The 24,735-nt window shown below is 35.6% G+C and overlaps 1 protein-coding gene across 1 annotated transcript in view; it reads left to right on the top strand.

Moving 5' to 3' along the window:
* The window catches only part of DNAH7 (dynein axonemal heavy chain 7), a 243,597-nt gene that overhangs the window by 164,295 nt on the left and 54,567 nt on the right, over positions 1 to 24,735 (top strand). Inside the window, exons 48-51 of the mRNA XM_035008349.1 lie at positions 6,466 to 6,620; positions 15,794 to 15,984; positions 19,597 to 19,730; positions 20,666 to 21,001. Of these exons, the coding sequence (XP_034864240.1) occupies positions 6,466 to 6,620; positions 15,794 to 15,984; positions 19,597 to 19,730; positions 20,666 to 21,001 (816 nt within the window). The remainder of the gene's footprint in view (positions 1 to 6,465; positions 6,621 to 15,793; positions 15,985 to 19,596; positions 19,731 to 20,665; positions 21,002 to 24,735) is intronic.

Genomic DNA, 24,735 nt, shown 5'->3' on the forward strand with positions numbered 1-24,735 from the left:
TTTGCTTATCTTGATCAGTCTAGCTAGAGTTTGATAATTTTTCCAGATCCTATCTAAGAATAAGGCTTTCATTTCATTGTTTTTCTCCATCTTTTTGGTTTTCCATTTTATTGACTTCTGCTTTAATATTTGTTCTTTCCTTATGCTTGTTTCTGGCCTAAACTACTCTTCTTTCTGTGGTTTCCTGAGGTGAATGCATAAGTTACCAATTTTAGATTTTTTCTTCTTTTCTAATCTATGCATTTACTGCTGTACATTTCCCACTAAGCACTGCTTTAGCTGCATAGCACAAATTTTGATATGTTGTATTTTCATTTCGTTTAAAATACATTCTTATTTCTCAGAGACTTCCTCTTTATAGGTCTTTTAAAAATACATTAATTTCCAAATATTTGATACATTTTAAGGTATCTTCTGTTATTTTTTAATTTGTAACTTAATTCCATTATGTTCAGAGAATATACATTGTATGATTCCAGTTCTTTTAAATATGTTAAGTTTTGGGGTGCCTGGGTGGCTCAGCTGTTAAGCGTCTGCCTTCAGCTCAGGTCATTATCCTAGGGTCCTGGGATCGAGCCCTGTGTCGGGCTCCCTGCTCCGCGGAAGCCTGCTTCTCCCTCTCCCACTCCCCCTGCTTGTGTTCCCTCTCTTGCTGTGTCTCTCTCTGTCAAATAAATAAATAAAATCTTTAAAAAAATGTGTGAAAGTTTGTTTTATGGTATAAATATGGTCTGTCTTTGTGAATGTTCCTTATATACTGGAAAAAATACGTATTTTGCTATTATTCAGTAGTGGGTTCTTTAAATGTCAGTTAAGTTGAGTTGTGTGATAGTGTTGTTCACATCTTCCATATCCTTGCTAATTTGCTGTCTACTTATTGTCCCTTCAGTTCTATTAGTTTTGGCCTCATGTGTTTTGGAGCTCTGTTGTTAGATGCATAGGCACGTAGGATTGTTATGTCTTCATGGTAAATTGACTCTTTTATTATTATGTAATGTCTCTCTTTATCTCTGATAATATTTCTTCTTAAGTCTATATACAATTCAGCTTTTTTTTTTATTAGTGTTTGCATGGTGTATCTTTCACCATGATTTTGTTTAATGTAAATATATTACTATATTTAAGGTATCTGTATCTTGTAGACAGCGTACAGTTAGAGGTTATATTTTTCCAAACTGATAATCTCTCTCCATTAATTAGTATGTTTAGACAACTTTATACTTAATGTGGTTGGTATAATTGTATTTAGATCTACCATTTTATTATTTTCCTTTTCTGTTTTTACCTCTAATTTTTGTTGCTCTGTTTCTCATTCTATTGGATTATTTGAATAAGCCACAATTTTTAGTATTCCATTTTCACTATAATCCTTTGCATTATTTTTTAGTACAAATTTTTCTATCTACTTAGAGATAATATTTTGCCACTTCAATTAAAATCTAGAAGGCTTGCAACCATGTAGGTCTCCTTTACCCTCCCCTGATTATGTTACAGTAGTCCTATGTATTACATCTGTATACTTTAAAGCTCCCCCCAACTTAATGTTTAGTGTCTCATATTTTAAAGAAGTTAAGAGGAGAAAAACAGTCTAATGATATTTACCAATTCATTGCTCTTTTTTTCTTTCTAAAATTTATTGTGGTATCATTTCCCTTCAGAGTGAAGAACTTTAGAATTTGTTTTCTTTGTCTGCTGGCAAAGAATTTTCTTAGTTTCCTTGATCCAAGAATGTCTTTATTTTACCTTTATTTTGGGGGGATATTTTTAGATATTTATTTAGATATAGAGTTCTGTGTTGACAGTTCTTTTCATTCTACTAAGAATGTTCTACTGTGTTCTGGCTCTATGATTTCTGAGGTGAAATCTGCAGTCATTTGAATAATTGTCATCTATATGTAATATATCACTTTTCTCTGGCTGCTTTCAAAAATATTCTTTCAAATCTTTGGTTTTTAGCAGTTTTAGTGTATCTGGGGGTGTGTGCATTTTTGTGTTTTATTTTTGTTTTTGTTTCTTAGTTTCTCCTTTATTGAGGATTGCTCAGCTTTGTGAAACTGTAAATTTATGTGTTTCACTGAATTTGAAAAAGTTTCAGTCATTATTTTTTTCAAATATGTTTTCTGTATTAATCTCCTTCTCCTCTCCTGGGACCCCCATCACATGAATAAATCTCTTAATATTTTCTCACAGGTCTTGGAGGCTCTGTTTGTTTTATCTTTTTTTTTTTTCTCTTTAAGTGTTCAAATTAGATTATTTGTATGCATCTGTCTTTTAGATCACTAACTTTCCTCTGTCATCTCCTTTCTACAATCAAATCCTTATACTGGAATTCTTATTTCAGAAATTTTTCAGCTCTAAAATTTCCTTTTAGTTCTTTTTATTTTTTCTGTTTCTCTGCTACAAACACCTCTTTCCATTTATCTATTTTTAAAGATTTTATTTATTTCGTGAGAGAGCTCAACCCATGGGAGAGGCAGAGAGAGAGGGAGAAATAATAAGCAGACTCCCCGCTTAGCACGGAGCCTGCCACAAGGCTCAGTCTCATGGCCCATGAGATCATGACCTGAGCAGAAATCAAGAGTCCGATGCTTAACTAACTGAGCCACTCAGGTGCCCTGATCATTTATTTATTTATTTTTTTAATGTTCACCTTTACCTTGTGGAGGATGCTTATAATAACTGCTTTAAAGTTTTGTGTTTTTTTTTCCTGGTAATTCCAGCATCTTGCTTTTTCTTTGAGAATTAGTCCTATTCTGGCTCTTTGTATGTCAGGTAATTTTGGATTACACCCTGGAACTTTTTTTTTATATATTCAGTTAGCTAACCAGGAAAAAAAACACAAAACTTTAAAGCAGTTATTATAAGCATCCTCCACAAGGTAAAGGTGAACATTAAAAAAATATAGCCCAAAGCCTTTGGTATGCTTCTTTGGATGTGTTTTACACATGTAGAGCTTGGTGGTGAGCTCAGAACTTGTGTCTGAATTAGGGAATCCTTTCTTTGGGTCTGACTCCTCCAGAATTTCTCCCTTACTTTCCATATCCCAGGGACCCCTTTCTCTGTATTTTTCTGTCCAAAATGATGGCATTCCCTCAGAGTTTCAGCTTCCCAAACTTTTGTATGACACGTGTCCATACTTGGGGCAAAGCGGCAAGAGGAAAAAAGGAAAATACTGGGGTTCCTCCTGCTTTGGACTAAATCTTTGTGTCCACCAAATTGATATGTTGAGCCTAAGTCACCATTGTGATGGCATTTGGAGTTGCAGCCTTGGAAGGTTATTGGGACATGAGGGTGGAGTCTTGAACGGGGGTAGTGCCCTTAAGAGACACAGAGGGATGATCACTCTGCTGTTTGCCATGTGAGGAGGTGGCGAGAAGACTGCCATCTGCAAACCAGATCACTGGACTGGGACCTTGATTCCTGGGCTTCCCAGCCTCCAGAACTGTGAAAAACGTCTGTTATTTAAGCTACCCAGTCTCTGGTCATTTGTTGGAACAGCCTGAGCAGACTAAGATTATGGTTACCCACCATGCACAGCATAGGCCCCTTTGCCCAGCTCTGTTATCCACAGTGATTGGTTTTCTCTCAGTGTAGTGCCTGCACTATCCCTGCTTCTGTGTGGGATTACAGTTCTGTGGCTGCCCCACCCTCTCCAGCTCACACATTATCATTTTCTGTCTTCTAGTTTGAATTTTTGCTACCTGGGCCTCTTGCCCAGGTCCCCCATTAGGCCTGTCTTTCAACCAAAGCCAGAAGATAGAAAGGAAAAAACAACGATGACAAACACACAAGAAACGTACTACCCCCTTACTGGTCATTCCTCAAGTTTTAACTTTCTTCCCATTCACTTTTTATTATTTAGTTTTTAGAATCTGTAAGTAAAATTTTGCATTTTATCCATTATAATGGATAATATCATTATAATCAGTCGAAGAGAAAGGCTATGGCAGACTTAGCCCAGGTTAGTCAGCACCAGAATCCTTTCCTCCAAATTTGAGATGGTGTTCTTTGGACTGGTATTCCCCATGCAGGGATGACTGCTTAGAAAATGCCTGTTTTAAGAATCTGTTAACCTGTATGATGTTTGCCAGATGCTTTTTGTTGTTTACCTTCCAGTAGGTTATCACACTTTATTAGATCTAGGGAAAAGGGATAAAGAAGAATCACAGTGGACCTTTCCCTCAAAGAATATCCAGTTTAGATGAGTGATGCCATTAACAAATTGTAAAATTACCGTAACAGAATATGATCATTTATTCAGAGTGCCATAAATGTAATACGGATGAACTGCTAAAGAGGTTGTGAGAGAAAAGAAACCAAGATGGGTTTGTGTATTGCATAACATTTGAGCTGACCCTGAAATGTTAGTAGGACTTGAACACGAAAGGATGAGACGTGCATTTGGGACAAAGGAACAGTGTCAACATGGGTATTGTGGTTAAAAATTATGGAAGCAACAGAAGGAAGAGTGAGTCATTCAGTTTCTTTAGGGAAGCATAAATGCTAACACACATAATCCTCCCAACTTAAAAATATTTCTAAAATGTAACAGAATGAAACTTACATATTTATAAGTTTTACTTCTTTCTAATTTTCCTTCTTACTCCCTTTAGTTTCTTATGGATATGGTTCTCTTTTTATTAGTTGATTACATTTAAGATATTACACTACTCTTTCAGTCTCATTTCTTACTAAATATAACTAACATTATGGTGTGGACTGAATTGTCCACCCTCCCCATTCACATGTTGACTGTATTACCCCCAGTGTGACTATCTGGAGAGAGGGCCTTTAAAGAGGTAATTAAGGATAAGTGGGGTCATAAGGGTGGAGCTCTAATTCAATAGGACTGGTGTCCTTATATTCAGAGATACCAGGAATGCACGCACAGAGGAAAGGCCCACATGAGGATACAGCAAGAGAGCTATGTTGTCTGCAGGCCAAAAAGAAAGGCCTCTAAAGAAACCAAACCTGCCAGCACCTTGATCTTGGACTTCCAGCCTTTAGAACTGTGGGAAAATAAATTTCTGTTAAGACAGTCTATGGTACTTTGTGTATCGCATACCATTTGAACTGACCTTGAAACATGAGTAGGACTTGAACATGAAAAAATGAAGGAGAAGTGCATTTTGGACAAAGGAACAGCGTGAATGTGAGTATCATGGCTAAAAATTGTGGAAACAACAGAAAGAAGAGGGAGTCATTCAATTTCAAGCTGACTATTACATCATACAATGCCAATATTGGAGGACTAGACTATCTTCTTTATCATATAAGCTACGTGTTTTATGCTAGGTTCTAACTTAAATGCTTTAGCATGATTACTTCCATTTGGGACAGGTTATTCAATAAAATTCTAAATTCATATTATAATGAGATGAAATCAAATCAATTACCCTTTCTAGCCCCACATTGTTTTGTTTTATTTTTGCCCCAGTCACCTTTTGTTTTCTCCTTTTGCTCTTCTAACAATCTGTGTACTTTTTCTGTGCTCACTTTTGAAGACTATGACAGTATCTGTAGGAACGTGGCCAAAATTATGGCTTGTGTTTACTGAAACTTCCAAGAGAAAAAAACAGTAATCTTAATGCTGATTCCATTTCACACAATGCAGAGAGCTAGATGGTTGGATACCATTTGGTGATGGCAGATCTTGGCTAACTCTGTGTGACCCCACAGCACCCTGGAAGATAAGCTGGCTGCCTCATGGTTTACTGCTCTTGTTCTTATAAAAGAGGGAGGTGACAATATAGCAGGAAGTATGAGCTCACCAGAGTGCAAAAATGGACTTTCAGAGAATGTATTTCTGTCTGTAGGAAGCTCACAAATATGTACTGAACTACAAATATGACATATACAAGTGTTTGATACAAATCCTGGATCAACAGTTGTGTTAACACTTTAGGGTCCAAGAAGGTAAGATGATTAAAATCAGGCTTTTTACCTTTTTTTTTTTTTTAAACCATTATATCTTTAATGGTCTAGATTTCAAAAAGAGAGAGATGATGTCTCAATCCTTTCTCTTTCCCTCTTGTACAAATAATAGCAGATTGAAGCCAAGAAATGGAGATGACTTGTTCAGGGTCACAGGAGTAATTAATGAAGGGCAGGGCCTAGTGAAGAACTGGAGTTTCCTGATTTGCAGTATTCTTGATGGTTAATTAATTGAATTAACTAACAAGAGCAGCAATTTTTTTTTTCAAAAATATAATTTAATCTTTAGAGAATTGTGATTTTCCAAAAGAAGTAAAAAACGTGTTTGCCAGGTGATTTTTTTTTAGAGTTGTCATTTTAATAGCCTGCTCAATCTAAATGTCTCTGCTATAAGATCATAGTTTCTGACAATAAGTTAAAAAGTAAAATATTACTGTAAAGCATAAACTATAAGCAAGAGATGTGTGCATGATTAAGTAGCCTAGAGACAAATCATGACTTGGCCAGCATTGTCTTTCTTCCCCCTTCCAGGAATGCAAGAAGGTGGCCTCTGATGATAGATCCTCAAGGCCAGGCTAATAAATGGATCAAGAACATGGAAAAAACCAATAGTCTTCATCTGATTAAATTAAATGATCCTGACTATGTCAGGACTCTGGAAAATTGCATCCAGTTTGGTACCCCTGGTAAGTATGTGAATAATAAATATACGTTACAGAACTGCCTGGGGAGGGCACAGTTAACCCAAAAGGATGTAGGTTTTTTCTTTTTTAAAAAGATATTTGTGTCAGACTCATCTTCAGTAAACAATGACTTTGTTATGTCTTTCATTACTTATTGATAATCAGGAACTTGAGAGATTATTGTTCTCGCGGGTCAGGTTTTTTGTCCCAAGATTCATTTGTGATGCATCCTCTAAAGTAACTGTTTTCATTGTTGTCTGTGCTTTGCCATTCTTTAGTGCTTGTTATAACTCCACTTCTGCAATGAAAAAGGCCAGAAGTATTTTAACACAACATTAGTCCTATTATGTATTTATTCTTCCTTCGATTGTCCTACCAAAGTGGCAGAGAAGTGAATGCACATTTCGCACGGCTGACTATTATCTGCCATAGTGGAGAGATTAGAAACATGACAAGGATTTTTCACGTGTCACATTTGTCAAAACAAAATATTTATGATTTGAGTAAATCGGGGTTGTCACATTTTAAATCTATGTTACCTATCAGATTTTGACTATTTACTTGACCAAATAAATAAATGTAAACATTATGAAAACACCGCATATTTATCCCTACTATGAGTTTAGCAAATCTCAGTTGCTATTAGAGCTAGTACTGCTTGGAAGAATTACAACAAATCTTTTGGGTAGTCTTATGGACATTTTATTTTTGCAAATTAATAATGAGCTAATCTTTAAAATATATAAATTTTAGGTTTGGTTAGGGTGCACATGAAATGAAAAAACTAAGGCTACCTACAAAATCTGTGTTTGTGTAAATGGACACACAGACACACAAGCAAATGGTATTTCGTTCATCCAACTGGTATTAGAGTATAGTGATAAAGGTGTCAGGAGAAAGGGCAAACATCTCTAAGATCAAATATCTTGCTTGTTTAATAGCATCAGACAATATGCATAGTATAATAGTATAACTAACTGTAATATACATAGAAAGTGGACATATGTCACTAACTCTTGTTAGAACCACTATGCTGTTATGGGTAGGTGCACTAGCGCTGGAATTAGAGTACCTGCCTCTGTTACTCATTGTTTAGCTCAGTGATCTGAGACTCAGTTTCCCCATCTGTACTTTGACCAGAGAGTGTGAAGAGGAAATGAGTTACTGTGCTTTGGCTACTTATGGTAGTGTCTGATAAATTCGATGTGTGTTGTTTCTTAGTTGGAGATTTACTATGTGGTGTACACATATTCTCTTTTAATTATATTAGTGTTATATTTAATTATATTAGCATAATAAAAAAGGCACAGATGTTTATGAGAATTAAAAGAAATAGGGAATATTTCTTGAAAGAATTGGCACCTTAAATACTTTAATTAAAATTACTTGATTTCACTTAGTCAAATTTCCTTGATACGGTAAAGCAAAAACAAAAACAAACAAAAAACAAACAAAAATAACCCCGATCATTTAGCATCTACCACGTGCCTGACATTCTGAGATTCTACAATCTCAGTCATGGATCTTGATGTTAGTGTTCCATCATTTTAGAGAAGAAAGGGCCATGGAGATAGAGTCTAGTGGCTTCCAAACTGTGGGAGAGAAAATCGACTTTTAGTGGGTCATGACCAGCATTTTTCAATGAAACGCAGGAGAAAGGAATAGAATAGATTAGGCAGCATAGCATGGAGTCAAGGTAAGCATTAGTTCATGAAATTTTTGAAGTTTTATCTGTATATGTATGTATATGCTTGGTCAAAATTTAAAATGTATTTCTTACTTGGAGTTGTGCCCATAAAAATATGAAATCCAATAGTAATTCCAACCACTTCATTTTATCAACAAAGTAAGTGAGGTGCTAGAGAATGTTAGTTATGTGGCTTAACCAAGATTGTATCCCAGTTATGGGGAGTGCCAAAACTAGTCCCCAAGTCTTCTGCCTTTGTCCAGTGCCTACTGGGCCACTCACAGTTGCTTTAACCTACTTTGGGGGAATGAACTACTTTAAAAATGGATAGTGATTATTTACAATATCTAGTCATCAGAGAAAAGTGAAAATTTTAAATCTATTATAGAAAGAATAACAGATGGCAGCTTTTTATAACTATTTTTATATCGGAACTTCAAGTAAAAGAATTGGTTACTGTTACAGTTTTAAAACATAAGCAGTTAAAGACTTCCATTTAAAAGTTATGTTAGATATTGGTCTATTCAAGAACAGTGACTTTTGATGCATCATCCCTTGCTGGCAGCCTGAGTAGAGAAGGCAGAGCTTTTCTTTTCCTTCATCCACCTGCCTCTGCTTCAGCCAGAGCAGGCCTCCCTTTTCTTTGTTTATATTAAGTTTTAAGATGATATCCTCTTTGGGAAAAGAAAGTATCCTACTGCTTGCAAAAAAAGTTTAAAAGCCATGTTCTAGAAAATAAAGATACATTTATATTAGCTACATCAGTGAATAAGGTGTGCATAGAATATTAATCATATAAATATTGCTGATAAATCAATTTGTTTATACCCCACTAAAGCTGGAAAAATAAGACAAAATTTAAAAAAGACATCAACTTGTATAGAAAATCTCTGAATAACTTTTCATTAACTCTCTGAAAAATAATCTTTGCCTTAGAGCAACATCTGTCGTACCTGAGCCTTCCTTCCCTTTGTCTCCTAGCACTTTGTTTTCTTTTCCCCCTTGCATCCAACATGCAAAACTACTTCTGGTTTAATTTTTCCCTCACTTACTCATTTGCTTGTTTATTCAAATATTTGTTTTTCAACTACCACATGCCACTGAAAACATAGCATGAACAAGACAGACTTGGTCTCTGCTGTTTTGGAGCTTATTGGTTTAAAGAGGGAGACCAAGATTACACGTGTGATGAGGGTTAGAACATGGGATATGGGGTACACAGGAACTGGGAGTACGTATGACCTGGTATCACTTCACATCTCTTGGCTTTCTGTTTTCTTCCATCTACTTGGTCAATTCTTTTAAGCTCATCCTTTAAGGTACAGCTCAAAAACCTCTCTTCCCATGACATCTCGACCTCTCCAGTGAAATGCCAATAATGAAGTTTTTACAAATTTCTACTGTTGCCCTTATTATTATGTACGTAACTGTTTGCTTCTCACCTCCAAGCTCTTTGAGTGTACCCAGGAGGTGGTTTGAAATGGTTGAATCTCGTCTGAATGCAATATGCTACATTGTTGAACATAATACACAGAAGATTTTTTTTTATTAATTTGAAGTCTAACATAGAACAGATAATTCATAATTTAAAAAAAACCTGATAGCAGTTGCTGTCCTAAGTGAAAATTAGCTATGAAAGGAATACTTGGGTTTCCTCTATATTTCTTTTAGTAACGATAACTGTTTTTAGTGAGATGCTCTGCCTTCCTAAAAAGATATTAGCAGCATGTGTTTGGTCTCCAATCTTGGTTTCCCACTAGCTTTGCAAGTACTGTGATGAGCTGACATTTGGAAATGAGCAAGGGTTTTTACATAAACCAGTATATTATTAACTGTGATGGCAGAAATATGAAGAAAAGCCTGTCTTATTAATTTTTGCTCCTGTATTTTAACCTGAAACATATTTTTATCTACTTAAAAGTTAAAGGGGTCGGGGTGCCTGAGTGGCTCAGTCGGTTAAGCATCTGCCTTCAGCTCAGGTCATGATCCCAGGGTCCTGGGATCGAGCCCCACATCGGGCTCCTGGCTCAGCGAGGAGCCTGCTTCTCCCTCTCCCTCTGCCTCTCTCCCTGCTCATGCTCTCTCTCTGTATCTGTATCTCTGTGTCTCAAATGAATAAATAAAATCTTTAAAAAAATAATAATAAAAAAAAATAAAAGTTAAAGGGGTCAAACTAAAGTAGTTAAATTAAGAATAACATTCTCTGATAATTCGTGTACCTATAGATTTTTGTTCTTTTTCCTGTTTCTTAAGTTTAGAATACTTTTGATTTTTCACCAAGGCTTATAATATAGTAAATATTCAATTCTGACAACAGATTTCTTTGAAATCAGGATGCTACAGAAAACAGGCATAATACTTGACTCTGTTAGTGAGGAATACATTCTCACTTCTGGGGAAAAGAATCAAGTCTATAATATTTAAGTTTTATAATATGTATTTTAGCTTTGAAAAGACTCATATATATTAATATAGACACTCTCAATTCCATTTCAAAATAGGAAACAAATTGGTGTAGGGGCTGAAATTGTATATTTTTAGGGAAAAATAATTTAAAGATGAGATTTTATTCAAAAAATTGCTGTTAATAAAAGTTGAGGCAATCAAGCAAAATTTTAAGGTTATAACATTTCATAAACAGAATTTCCAGTTCGTATCTTATTCTAACAATTGATTTTAAAAATATGATCATGTAAAAATAAAAATGAGAAATCAGTATCTAGTATCACTGTTGTTGCTTAACATTATTAGGAAAGCTTTTTTCAGTGCAATAAAATAAGAAACAATGAGAGTGCAATAACATTTGGAAAGAGGAAATAATATTTTATTTGTAGATAATATATCTCATCTAGAAAATCAAAGAAAATTAGTTAAAAATCATTAGGATAAAAGAATTTAATGGAGTAGTTATATTCCAAAAAGAATATTTTAAAATAACAACTGAGAAAAAGTTGAGTGTGTAGTGATTCTAGTCAACCAGTGAATACGAAGCAAAACAAAATAAAACAAAAACTTAGCATGACCTTAACAATGCATAGTAAAAGAATGACAAAACTTCACAGAAAAACATGAAGATTTGAGTAGGACATCTCATTTGGTCTGATAAGAAAACTAAATGTTGTAAACATGTCAACTCTTTCAGAAATACATGTTTTAGAAATAATGCTAAAGTTAACCTAGAAGAAAGAAATGAAAGAGCCAATAAAAATTCAGAAGAAGAGTGAGTTTGCAATTAACTGGAATAAGTTCTGGAATAAACTCTAATACATGTAAGCCTTTAATGCATTATAAAGTAAGTGTTATGAACCAATGGAAAAATTATAGGTTATTCAGCAAATGCTGTTGAAGAAGTGGTATGTGGAAAAATGTATTAAGTCAGAGTCTCACCTCACACCAAAATGTGTTCTAGATGAATTAAAGTATTAAATATGAAAGAAAAAAATAGAGGACATAAATGCTAAAAGAACATAGGGGAATAACTAACTTGTCTTTGAGAAAGAACTTTGTAAGAGAATACACAATTGATAAAGAAAAAGATTAATAGATTTGACTCTAAAAATTTATAAGCTAAGCCAAGAAACATTAAACTTAGGAGATTATCAAGCAATTATAATTTATGGAATTTATTTGTATCCCAATTTAAGCAATCAAACTATAATCAAAATATTTTAAGATGGACACCTGGCTGGCTCAGTTGGTAGAGCATTGACTCTTGATCTCAGGGTTGTGAGTTCAAGCTCCATGTTGGGTGTGGAGCCTATTGAAAAATAAATAAAAAATTTTTAAAAATTAAAATATTTTAAGACAATGTGGAAACCTATTCCTTGCCATATATTTGATAAAATTTTGAATTATTGATAATTTTTTAAGCTGTGGCAATTTTTTTAAAGATTTATTTTAGAGATAGAAAGAGAGATGGGGAGAGGTAGGGGCAGAGGGAGAGGGAGAGAGAGAATCTCAAGAGGACTCCCCACTGAACAGGGAGCCCCACGTGGGGCTTGATCTCACAACCCTGAGATCATGACCTGAGTGGAAATCAGAGTTGGATGCTTAACCAACTGAACCACCCAGGCACCCCAGCTGTGGCAATTTTTAAAAAAAGAGTCTTTACCTTTCAGAAGTACTTAGTCAAATATATGAAGGTGAAGATTTATGATATCTAGGATTTATTTGTAAATAATCCAGGGTGAGAGGAGGAAGAAATGAAAGAAGATTGACTAAATTTACAAGGGTCAAAGCTGGATGATCTGTATATCAGTTTCAGTATACTGTTCTTTTTGCTTTTGAACAAAGCTTGAAAAAATTTTTAAAAGATTTTATTATTTATTTTAAAGAGATAACATGAGTGGACAGTGTGGCAGGGAGGCAGAGGAAGAGGGAAAGAATCCCAAATCCCAAGCCTACTTGGTGCTGAGCACAGAGTCTGATACAGGGCTCGATCTCACAACCTTGAGATCATGACCTGAGCCAGTCTGGTGCTCCACCAACTGAGCCATCTGAGTACCCCTGACCAAGGTTTGAAAATTTCTACAAGTAAGAAAAAATGTAAAAAGAAGTGTAAGCAAATTTGAAAACAAGCAGGAAATGGGCAACAGGGGAGCTATTTGCTATAACAATGTTAAAAGATACAAATAAAGTTTTAAAACTAGCACTTTATGACAATGAATGATATTTGTTCCCAGACCTATTGGTTCCCCTGTGTTTCCATGGGCAACATTGCATTCATAGTTAAGAAAGAAATTTTCTAACTTCCATTGTGATTGTATATGATCATGTGACTGTGGTCTGGCCATCAAAATGTCAGTGGAAGTGCCATTTGTGATTCTCAGGAAATCTTCTTAAAGGATGTTTTCTCCTTTTCTGTTTTTTCTTTCTTTGTGATGGTTGGAATGTGGATGCCCTTGAAAGGCCATTTTGGCCAAAAAAGATCAAAGCCATATAATAAGAAGAGTGAAGGAGCAAGATGGCCCCAACTTGGATCTCTGACAGTTCAGACACACTGTCCTTCCAAACCTGGACTGATTACCTCAGGCTCCCTTTACATGGAATATAAAGTCCTTCTTTTTCATGTCACGATCATTGTGGGTTTTTTATCACTTGGAGTTGTACCAAATTGTAAATAACATACAGAATAGGGGAATGGGCCAGTATACTAATAGACAATGTCCAGAGGCAAAAATGTAATTAGACAAAGAACATCTAAAACATCAAGCCTTGAATACAAATTTTAACTATTTTTTACCTTTTAAGTTGTAAAAGTCACGAATACAGTATTTAATGCCGGCCATCTCACATGGTTGTCAAGGGAGCTGTGGAAGAAGCCACACTGCTCAGTTCAAGTGTCTGCTTTGTCATTTACTAGCTGATTTAACTGAAATTTTAGCTCTGTTGTCTGGCACCAGTTTCCCCAAATGTAAAACTGGGGTAACAATATTCCATGTTCTTTAAAACATTTGAGGATGAGAAAATAAAATGCCAGCATGGGGCCTGGCATTTATAAGTACAATATTATATAAAAACAGATTTAAAAGGGGAAAAAAGAGTGCTCACTGCAACTCCGAAATTTCTACCGCCATTCAGGAAAGTAATTTGGCAATATAAATAGCCTTTAAATTAATTGTACTTCTAGGACTCCAGCTTGATTAAGTAATCAGAGATGAACACAAGGGTTTATTCAAAAAGATGTTCACTGTAGCATTATTAACAATAGAAAAATGGAAGCAATCTAAATAATAGATTAATGTATTTAATCCATTATAATGCATTCATATTATTTAAGTATGAAAAATAATCATTTTATTCGAGCAGAAAATGAAAATGAATTTTAAAATCATCTGACATGCCTGCTTTGGTTAATTAAGATGTTGGCAGTGAAGGAAATTGACAAGACAATTTTAGGAATTCATTTAGCCAGGTGTAACCTCTGGGAAGGAGCAGAGTACGTCTGTACTTTAATGGCAATAGAGGTTCAAATACCTGTCATCCAGATGCCCTTTCCCATCAAGATTGCACATCCAGGACCTCAAAGGACTTGTGCAAAACACCATTATTCAAGGTTGGCTGCAGTAGCACCCCAAACCCCAAAATATAAGACTAATTTGGCAAATGTATCATGAACCTTAACAATGTCACTGAGCTTTCATCCACGGATTCCCCTTCTAGAATGCTGTCATAAGAAAATATTCTTAAGGGGCTCCTGGGTGGCTCAGTCATTAAGTTCTGCCTTCGGCTCAGGTCATGGTCCCAGGGTCCTGAGATGGAGTCCCACGCCAGCCTCCCTGCTCGGCGGGAAGCCTGCTTCTCCCTCTCCCGCTCCCCCTGCTTGTGTCCCCTCTCTCACTGTCTCTCTCCATCAAATAAATAAATCTTTAAAAAAAAAATTCTCAAGCACAAAGTTTTTGTACACAGTGCTGTTTGTAATTTTGAGAACAGAAAACAATCCAAATATCTAACAATAGAGAATTGACTTTAAAAATGAGATAAAATTAATATGAGACTATTATGCAGTAATTAAAAACATGTTTATTAGTTTTAATTGGAATATTTATGGGATAATATCAAGCAAAATAATTAGGATGCAAAATTAGATCTATTGTTTAGTCTCAATTATGTATAGAAAAAGATTAATAAAAATGCCAAAGCGAAAAATTTATTCAACTAATTATCAAACATAGTTTTGTGTCATTTTTCTATCAAGCTATATATGAGTATGAGTCAATTATGTAAAACATTTAAAAGATAAGCTGAGCCATACTAAACATTCTAAGAGTTTATTTGAGGAAAAATTAGTTGGAATTGGGCATTGCCAAACTGGAAGTGGTTAGGGTGCTCCACTGTCCAGAGCTGGGGAGAGAGAGCAAGTAGGGAGCAAAGAAAAGAAATTATTTGATTGGCAATAGCTTAAAATTTCATTGGCTGTTTGTATTTGGTTATCCTTAGGATTTTGATTTTGATTTGACCTTGTCACCTTGAGACCTTCATAAGCTTAGATTTTGGTTTGCTTCCTTAGATCACCATAACATTAGAGCCAACTCGGTCTAACGGCCTCCTTATTTAACACTTTTATTCTTTCCTACACTTCCACATGTTCTACAATAAGCGTGAGTTACTTTATAATTAAAAATATAATAACCATTTAAATAACTACAACTTGAAATGCTTATTCTCTGGTGTCTCAGACGGATATACCTCCCTGCCATCATACTTGGACATACAGTGGATGGCAGACCAGGTGGGGAGCCCCGAGTAGGACTATAGCCAAGATGTGTGGAAGGATGACGCAAAAGGACCAGATAGACCCACCATTTCAACCCATCCCGCAGGCATACAATTATTTTTTATGACACCATTTCCTTATACTGAGAGGACAAAAATAATTTTATAGGTAACCAGGAATAATAGCAATCTAGGAGCTGCAAGAATTTGGAGGGTTGAATGTTTACAGTCAGTATTTAAAATAACATGGCATCTTTTTCTGATTTTACTCCAGTGTTGCTAGAAAATGTTGGAGAAGAACTAGATCCTATTCTGGAACCTCTTCTACTAAAACAGACCTTTAAGCAGGGTGGGAGTACATGTATCCGACTTGGGGACTCTACCATTGAATACGCACCAGATTTCCGCTTCTATATTACTACCAAGCTAAGAAATCCTCATTATCTTCCTGAAACATCAGTAAAGGCCAGTATCTAAAGTGAATATTTCTTTATTGAATTTTATAATTAGTAACTATATTTTCCTCCTAAGGCATAAGAAGAACAGGTCTTCCTAAGAAAAATATATTTTGTCCTTTTTTGGCATTTCCCGAAATTGCTATAATTATTTCCAAATGTTTATTTTGTGTGTGCATGTAAGTAATAAAGGAGCCTTCATTGTGCAGTGAAAAAAAGACTTTGAAAATCTAATTTCTATGATTGATATTGTTCTTAGAATTTCGTTGTTAAGAATAGATGACATATATGTACCTCCTTTGTAATAAATGATAATATAATTCTTGGCATTGGAATGAACAAAAACCCATTCTTCTTTCTCAGAATAAGGTTGCTGCTATCTGACTTTATATAATTACTTAAAAGAACTGATTTTTATCAGTGGTTCTTTGAAAATACTAGAAATTCCTTTCAAGAACAAAGTTTAACGTTTTAGTCCATGTCTAAAATTACTTGAGACATTAATCTGCGACTGAGCTCCTGGAGATCATTCCATTTTTTATTCCCAAATCTTAGCACTCGATAAGGTTGGCACTTGATCAATGTTTATGGAATGAGCAAGGGAAGGAGGGACAACTTTCATTTACAGAAGCTAGCAGGAGAGGGCATTAAGAAATGTTGATTCAGATTTTGAAAGTTGCATATGGAGACAAGACTTAGAGAGTTCAAAAACTGTCCTTTATTGGAAATATTTAAATTAATGTAGGCATCTCTCTGAAGAGGTAGAAGATGCACAAAGATGACATAATTCATTCCCTCCAAGATGAATAAACATGGTCACTGCTCGCAAGAGGTTTACATTGTAAATAATGTGTATGTTAAGTGACTATTTTTATGACTAGGAAAACACAGGAGCTCAAAATTGGGGACATACTTTAGACTGGACATTCAGAGAAGCCAAGAAGACTGGGGGAAAGTGGGGTAACCCTTGAGGTTGGTTTTAAAAACACAATGTTAAAATATGGAAATTCTTGGCCACTTTTTTAATCTAATTAAAATAAATGTTATCTAAACACCTAACAATTGTGTATTGTCTATTAGGAGAGGTAGTATCTAGTAGTAATTAAGAACATGGATTCTGAAGCCAGACTACCTTGGTTCAAATCCTAACTTTATCATTTGCCAATTGTGTGACATTAGCCAAATTATTTAATCTCTCTGCCTCCACTCTCTAGTCTAGAAAACAGGAATTATAAATATCCATCTCATAGAGTGGTACAAAGACTAAATAAATTAATCTATGTAAAGGCTTAGAATAAGGGCCAGCACATAGTGTTATATGACTGTGAACGATTAACATTATTATTTAACTTTTAAATATAAATGAGAAAGAATGGAACATAAAAGAAAATGTTAAAATCCCAAAGCTGTGTTAAAATTTTTTTTAACAGATGACCTGGAAAACCATTTTTACTTTTCAGTAAGATCTATGTAAATTTCACAAATAACTAACAGTTCTTAGTTCACCAGTAACTAGTTATAGGAGTCATAAACTGCTGTGGGGAAGAAACTGATCTATGATTCAGTATTGAAATCCTTGAGATGCCTAGGGTGTCTTATTGCTTCATTATTTTTAATTGCTGGGATTGATTAAACAGGGATTAGAAAACATAGTGAGGCAGTTACTTGCTTTCATTTACAAATTAAAATACTTCCTCCAAATCCTATTTTTAGGGTCTTTTATGTACCTTTGCTTTCAAAAGTACCCAAGGGATGATATCATGCTGCTATAATCCTTTTGAATCTAAATGAAAATAAAATTATGAAATTATATGTTGTAGAATTTGAAATGTTTCTTTATTATTTGTTTAAATGTTTATTTGTGAGCAAATACCTAGACTTACAAAAATCTTGATCTCGAAAGATGCAGCATTAATGACATATGAATGAATACCTCCTTGGGTCTGAATACAATGAGGTAAAAGTTATAAAACATACATTTCCCTCAATATTATGACTATGGTTTGGGGATTAAAGCAAATATAACTTGTGCACTTGGTTTCTCATGTCAAGAGGGAAAATCTCTTGAAAGCTTTCTTTTTTCCCATGAATATATGACAAAGCAATAGAGAATTACAAAATAGCATTTAATGAGTTTTTTAATTGCTCAATGTCAGGAATTTCTTATTCTCCCATCTAAATGTATGATTATGCTCATGTAATCTATCCCTAGTGCTATCCAAGGCCTACCACAGGTCAAATGAGGGTGTGCAGGGGGAAATTTAAGCAAGAGGAAACCACCATGGAGAAGTTGCTGGGTTTGGGCAGAGGAGGGGGTCAGCTTCCTAGGGGCACTGCCAGAAACTGTCTTACACTTTCTGATCTCTGTCATAGGACATTTTCTTACAGGAATGGAATTACTCTGTTCTTGCAGAGGGAATATTCTCAAATTCTCTTACTAGGAAAGGTGGGGAAACATAGAGTCTCCCACTTAGCAGCCAGAGCTGAAGCACATGCAGACATTTCACAGCCGGTGTGCATGGGATTCCACCAGAAGTTTAGCGTAGCAGAAATGAAAGGCACGTGGAAAGGAGGTATGGGAGGTGATGCTCAAGACATTAGTATGGACCTGAACTCAAGACACAGGCCAGAGAGCAGGCAGATTGCAAAATAGATGATTAAAAAGGCCAGGGTGGGGGGTAGGGAGACTCAAATTAAGCCAAGGTCAAGTAAGTGTTTATTGACCTATGGGTTCATTGATGACCAGAACCAGAGAGTTTCTCTAGTTTATTGCTGTGTGTATTGATGGGTGTATGGAGGCTGGGATGAGAGTAGATTGTAGAGCACTGAAGAATGGAATGAGGTAGAGACAGAAAGCATATATAAATAACATTTTCAATAAGTATAGTTGTGAAGGCACAAAGAGAGATCATTCTGTAGCTGGGAGGGATTGTGGGAGAAAGAGAATGAATTATTTATTTGCTATGTGAAAAAGAGACCTCAGCATGATTACTGTCCCACTCATGGGAAAGAACTAGGGGAGGAGGAATTTTAAGATGTAGGAAACAGAACCTGTAAGAGCCATTATATACTGGGATAAAGTAAGTGTTGATAGATTTCACCTTGATGGACACCATTAAAATGTACATTCCCTAAGTCACAATAGTGGCTGTTCATATTGTAATATGATTATATAATAGGCCATATTGTAATATTATATACATTGTATATCATACATTATATAGCATGTAATATGATTGTCACATTGTAAATATATGTGCGCATAACAAGTAATAACAGTGTTCTTTTTCCTCCTATCTCACTTGATAAGATTTCCTTTACTTTTTGATACCACCTGGATCCGTAACATGTAAATTAGCTCATCCAGGCAGTATGATTCTAATTGATTTGGGGATTAAACAGTTGTCAGAAATTGGATCAGTTTGAAATAGGAATAAATTGATCACCAAACAAAACCCTTTGAAATATTATATTATTATATCTTTAATCATAATCTCTACAAATTTCCACTTTTCACATATACTACTATAGTAAATAGAGTTAATTTTAAGGTCAGAACTTATAAAAGTGGAGGCTTTCTCAATAGAAATAATGGTGCAATTCTTGTATGTTTCATTTATAGGTAACATTATTAAACTTCATGATCACTTCTGAGGGAATGCAAGATCAGCTGTTGGGAATTGTGGTGGCACGAGAGAGGCCAGACCTTGAAGAAGAAAAACAAGCCTTGATACTACAAGGAGCTGAAAACAAAAGGTTTCAAACATTATAAAACACAGAATTGTTGGGGTGCCTGGGTGGCTCAGTCGGTTAAGTGTTGGACTCTTGATTTTGGCTCAGGTAATGATCTCAGGCTCCATGCCTAGCGCGGAGTCTGCTTAAGATTCTCTCTTCTCCTACCCACCCCCCACTGCCCCATCCCCCACTCACATGCGCTCTCTTTCTAAAAAAAAACAAAAACAAAAACAAAAAACCCACAGAATTGTTCTTGTTTCAAGATCACTTAGAATGGATTAAAGTACATTTTAAAGATCTATTCTGTTAGGTTTAGTAGGTGCATTGAATAGGGAGATGTAAAAGGAAAATAGAAGGTATTACAATGCCTCTATGTTAATTTGGAAAACTGCGTAAGAGTATATTTTTACAAACAAGTTCTCAGGCACTGGAAGAACTGGAAGGTCTATCACAAGTCATGGCAATGAATATTCAACTACTCAACAAAGTCTTAGCACAAACGTTTTAGTATTGACGATGTAACTGATGTTCTCTCTTTCCACCAGAGCCCAGTCTGAATGAACACACCACATCCCGCTTTCTGCTCGTAATATCTCTACCATAGGTACAAAGGGCAAAGCTCTAGAAGTCATGAACAATGTTAGAAAATAAATGGAGTGATACTTTCAGTTCACTCAGGGCCAAGATACTTGATGGCAGAGCAGATCGGCTCACACCTCTCCCTCTAGTTACCATGTAAATGATCGTCGGAAAGAGAAGTGGAGCAGAAAGTCCCGTCTTTTTGACATTTTGTTAAGATAAGAAATTAATTATACAACATCACCGTTACGGGTGTTTTGTCACAAAGTGATGCGTTTCTTTAGGTCACAAGCTCTTGGTTTCCTAGACAAGAGTGTGTGCGTGAAGTGAATTTAAATGATTTCTTTTTCTTCTGAGAAAATTGTGTTTTATTCCAGGCAGTTAAAAGAAATAGAAGACAAGATTTTAGAAGTTCTTTCATCTTCGGAAGGCAATATATTAGAAGATGAAACCGCTATTAAGATATTATCTTCCTCCAAGGCTTTGGCTAATGAGATTTCTCAAAAGCAGGAAGTAGCAGAAGAGACAGAAAAGAAGATAGATAACACCCGCATGGGCTATCGGCCTATTGCCATCCATTCCACCATCCTGTTCTTCTCCATTGCTGATCTAGCTAACATCGAGCCCATGTACCAATACTCACTGACCTGGTTTATTAACCTTTACATCCTGTCTATTGAAAATTCAGAGAAATCAGAGATTTTAGCAAAAAGGTATGTAAAGGAAATACTAATTAGGAGTAATACTAACTGATGCATGAAAATTCAATAGTAATTGGTGGCTGTCACTGTTGTTACAGAATGGTGTGAGTGTGACGGCTCTGGCTAATGTGAGCTTGACTAATCATTGTACTAGAAGTAAATTTGAGGGTGAGAAATGGAATAGATGTGACCAAATTCAGCCTGCCAGGAAATTGTTTACAGGGAGACAGGATTATAATGTAATTCTAAAAGGAGGAAACCTTTATCTCTGATGATCATTTGCAAAATGTATTTGTGATTGGAGGTGTGAGAAGAATAGTTAATACCCCTAAAAGACAGGACTCTTACCCTCTGTAAACTAGCATTCCAAAAGTTACAAATGTACATTTTGATATATACATGGTTACAATTTGTCAAGTAACAAGGTTTTTAAAAATACCTTGCTGTGATTGTGTTACTTTTATTTAGATAAAATACCTTATTTTACACTTGGCTACTGTAATAAATAAAGGAATTAAGACCTTACTTAACAGTAAGTGTATAAGAGAACAAAACTTCATTTTATTATCAGTGAGATAAATTTTAGTTTGGTATTGAAACATATTTTGGATAGGATCTAACATGAAATTACTTCTTGAACAAAGAAAATAGTTCATTGCAATCATGGCCCTCTCCAACTTTATTGATCAATATGAAGCTAGATACTTCAGTTTCTTGACTGTTCATACCCACAAAGGAAATTCAGTTTAATACTTGTCACCTGCAGTGAACAATTGCTTTTTAGAAACTCAAAATGAGAATCTCCTGAGAATCTGAATTAGATTCCTTTCATTTACCACAGTCGAACTCTGCTAATTTTTGAATATTCTTAGACTGAGCAATTTCTTGTTAGTACCGTTATTTTACAACCTTGAATATGAAATCAATGAAGGTGTAAAGACTGACACTTGGCTTAGCAAACAGTTTCTCAGCTGTCTGCCCATGAGAAAGAGAAGGGGGTGGCCGTCTTCAAGAAGAAATGTGTCATAGTGGAGTTTAAAGTATGTTTTTTATTATGATATTTGAAAATGTTTAGTTTCTTTCTCTATTTCTTCCGGTAGCTGAAATTTTCAAGGGTAGGAAGGATTACTGAAATATAGAAAACAAAATTTTAAGTGACCTTTTTTAGAGAAGTTCCCAGCCACTTGCATTGTTAGTTAATTGAACAAGCATGTCTGGTTTTCACACGAGATTCTGAGTTCCTGAGACAAAGGTTTTGGAGGGTCTGTTTGTTTAATATTCCCAGAACTTATCACAGTGCTAATCACATGGAGCCACAACAATAAACAATGTTTTGCTTTTCACTACAGTTCTTTTTTCTACCTTGCTTAAAACAAGTCACCAAAATATTATCATCTTAACTACTTTTAGATTAAGGTATTTGCTGGAGTCTAGAGAAGAAAATGTCTTTGCTCTGTCACTTAAAGACACGTTTTGTGTACAAGAGTTAAAAATTAGAACAATTTTATGCTTTACAAATAATTATTGGTTCCTTTATTATATCTTGTTACATCGATTCATGTTCTTTTGTATAGTGCAGTGGTTTATTCACTTCCGTGGTGCTAGTATATTGTTGGAGAAGCATCGAAGCAAAATATTTTCCCAACCCCGAAGTTTTCTCCACGAAGGCAGTAGAGAAAACAGTTTTATTATCCAGTAAACATTAAACCAGAATGCGTTACGTATCACAGGCAATCCACTAAGAGATCGCAAAGGCAGAAATCTCATCTCAAATTTACCTGCTAATTGACGTGACCATCTGGGCTAGCAAACTGGCTTTAGCCCGAGGGAAAACACACGTGATTTGTGGAGGAGTTCCCTTTTCACCACATCCTGGCCAGCACCTATTATCTCTTGTTTTCTTAGTGCCGTTGTTCTATTAGGTGTGAGGTGATCTCTCATCGTGGTTTTGATCTGCATTTCCCTGATAATTAGTGACACTGAGCATCTTTTCATATGCCCTGTTGCCTATTTTGATGTCCTCTTTAGAAAAATGGCTATTTAGGTATTCTGCCCATTTTTTAATCAGATTTTTTTTGTTATTAAGTGGTTAGCTCTTTGTATATTTTGGATATTAACTCTATTCGATACGTGGTTTGCAAAAATTCTCTCCCATGGCTGCCCTTTCATTTTTTTTGTTGTTGTTATTGTTTCCTTTGGGGTTTTTCATGTGTTTGTTTGTTTGTTTGCTTGTTTTAAAGTACAGTTGACACACAGTGTTATATTAGTTTCAGGTGTACAACAATGATTAGACAAGACCGTATGTTATGCTGTGCTCATGACAAGGGTAGCTCCCATCTGTCATCATACAACACTATTGCAATATCATTGACTTATTCCCTATGTTGTACCTTTTATTCCTGTGACTTATCCATTCCATAACTGGAGGCCTGTACCTCCCACTCCCCTTCACCCATTTTGCGCATCCCCTCAACACCCTCCCTGCTGGCAACCAGCAGTTCTCTGTATTTAGGGGTCCATTTCTGCTTTTTGTTTGTTTGTTTTGTTTTTTAGATTCGACATAGGAGTGAAATCATATGGTATTTGTCTTTCTCTGTCAGACTTATTCACTTAGCTTTGTATCTTCTAGGTCCATCCATGTTGTTACAAATGGCAAGATCTCATTCTTTTCTATGGCTAAGGAATATTCCTGTGTGTGTGTGTGTGTGTGTGTATAAACTCCATGTTCTTGGGGCACCTGGGTGGCTCAGTCATTAAGCGTCTGCCTTCGGCTCAGGTCATGATCCCAGGGTCCTGGGATCGAGTCCCGCATCGGGCTCCCTGCTCCGCGGGAAGCCTGCTTCTCCCTCTCTCACTCCCTCTGCTTGTGTTCCCTCTCTTGCTGTGTCTCTCTCTATCAAATAAATAAATAAAATCTTTAAAAAAAAAACAACCCAAAACTCCATGTTCTTTATCCATTCATCTATAGACGGGCACTTGTGTTGCTTCTGTATCTTGGCTATTGTAAATAGTGTTTTCATTTTCTTTGGATAAATACCCAATAGTGGAGTTACTGAATCGTATGGTATTTTTATTTTGAAGTTTTTTGAGGAAACTCCATACTGTTTTCCACAGTGGCTGCACCAATTTATCTTCCTACCAGCAGTGCACAAGTGTTCCTTTTTCTCCACATCCTTGCTGACACTTCTTGTCTTTTTGATTCTAGTGATTCTGAGAGGTGTCATCTGATACCTCATTGTGGTTTTGATTTGCATTTCCTGGGTGACTAATGATGTTGAGCATCCTTTCATGTGTCTGTTTGACATCTGTATGTCTTTGGGAAAATGTCTATTCAGACCCTCTGCCTATTTTTAATCAGATTATTTGGGTTTTTGGTTTTGAGTTTTGTAAGTTGTTTATATATTTTGGATATTAATCCCTTATCAGATATATCATTTGTGAATATCTTCTCCCATTCAGTAGTTGCTTTTTTGTTTTGTTGGTGGTTTTCTTCACTGTGCAAAAGCTTTTTATTTATGGAGTCCCAAGAGTTTATTTTTGCCTTTTTTTCCCCTTGCCCAAGGAGATGTATCTAGAAAAATGTTGCTCAGGCCAATGTGAAAGAAATTACTGCCTGTTTTCTTCTAGGAGTTTTATGATTTCAGGTCTCACATTTAGATCTTTAATCCATTTTGAGTTTGTTTTTGTGTATGGTGTAAGAAAATGGCACAGTTTTATTCTTCTGCATGCAGCTGTCCAGTTTTCCC

Source organism: Mirounga leonina, unplaced genomic scaffold, assembly GCF_011800145.1.
Source record: "Mirounga leonina isolate KUSES-001 unplaced genomic scaffold, KU_Mleo_1.0 Mir_151, whole genome shotgun sequence".
In the NCBI taxonomy this organism is placed as follows: Eukaryota; Metazoa; Chordata; class Mammalia; order Carnivora; family Phocidae; genus Mirounga; species Mirounga leonina.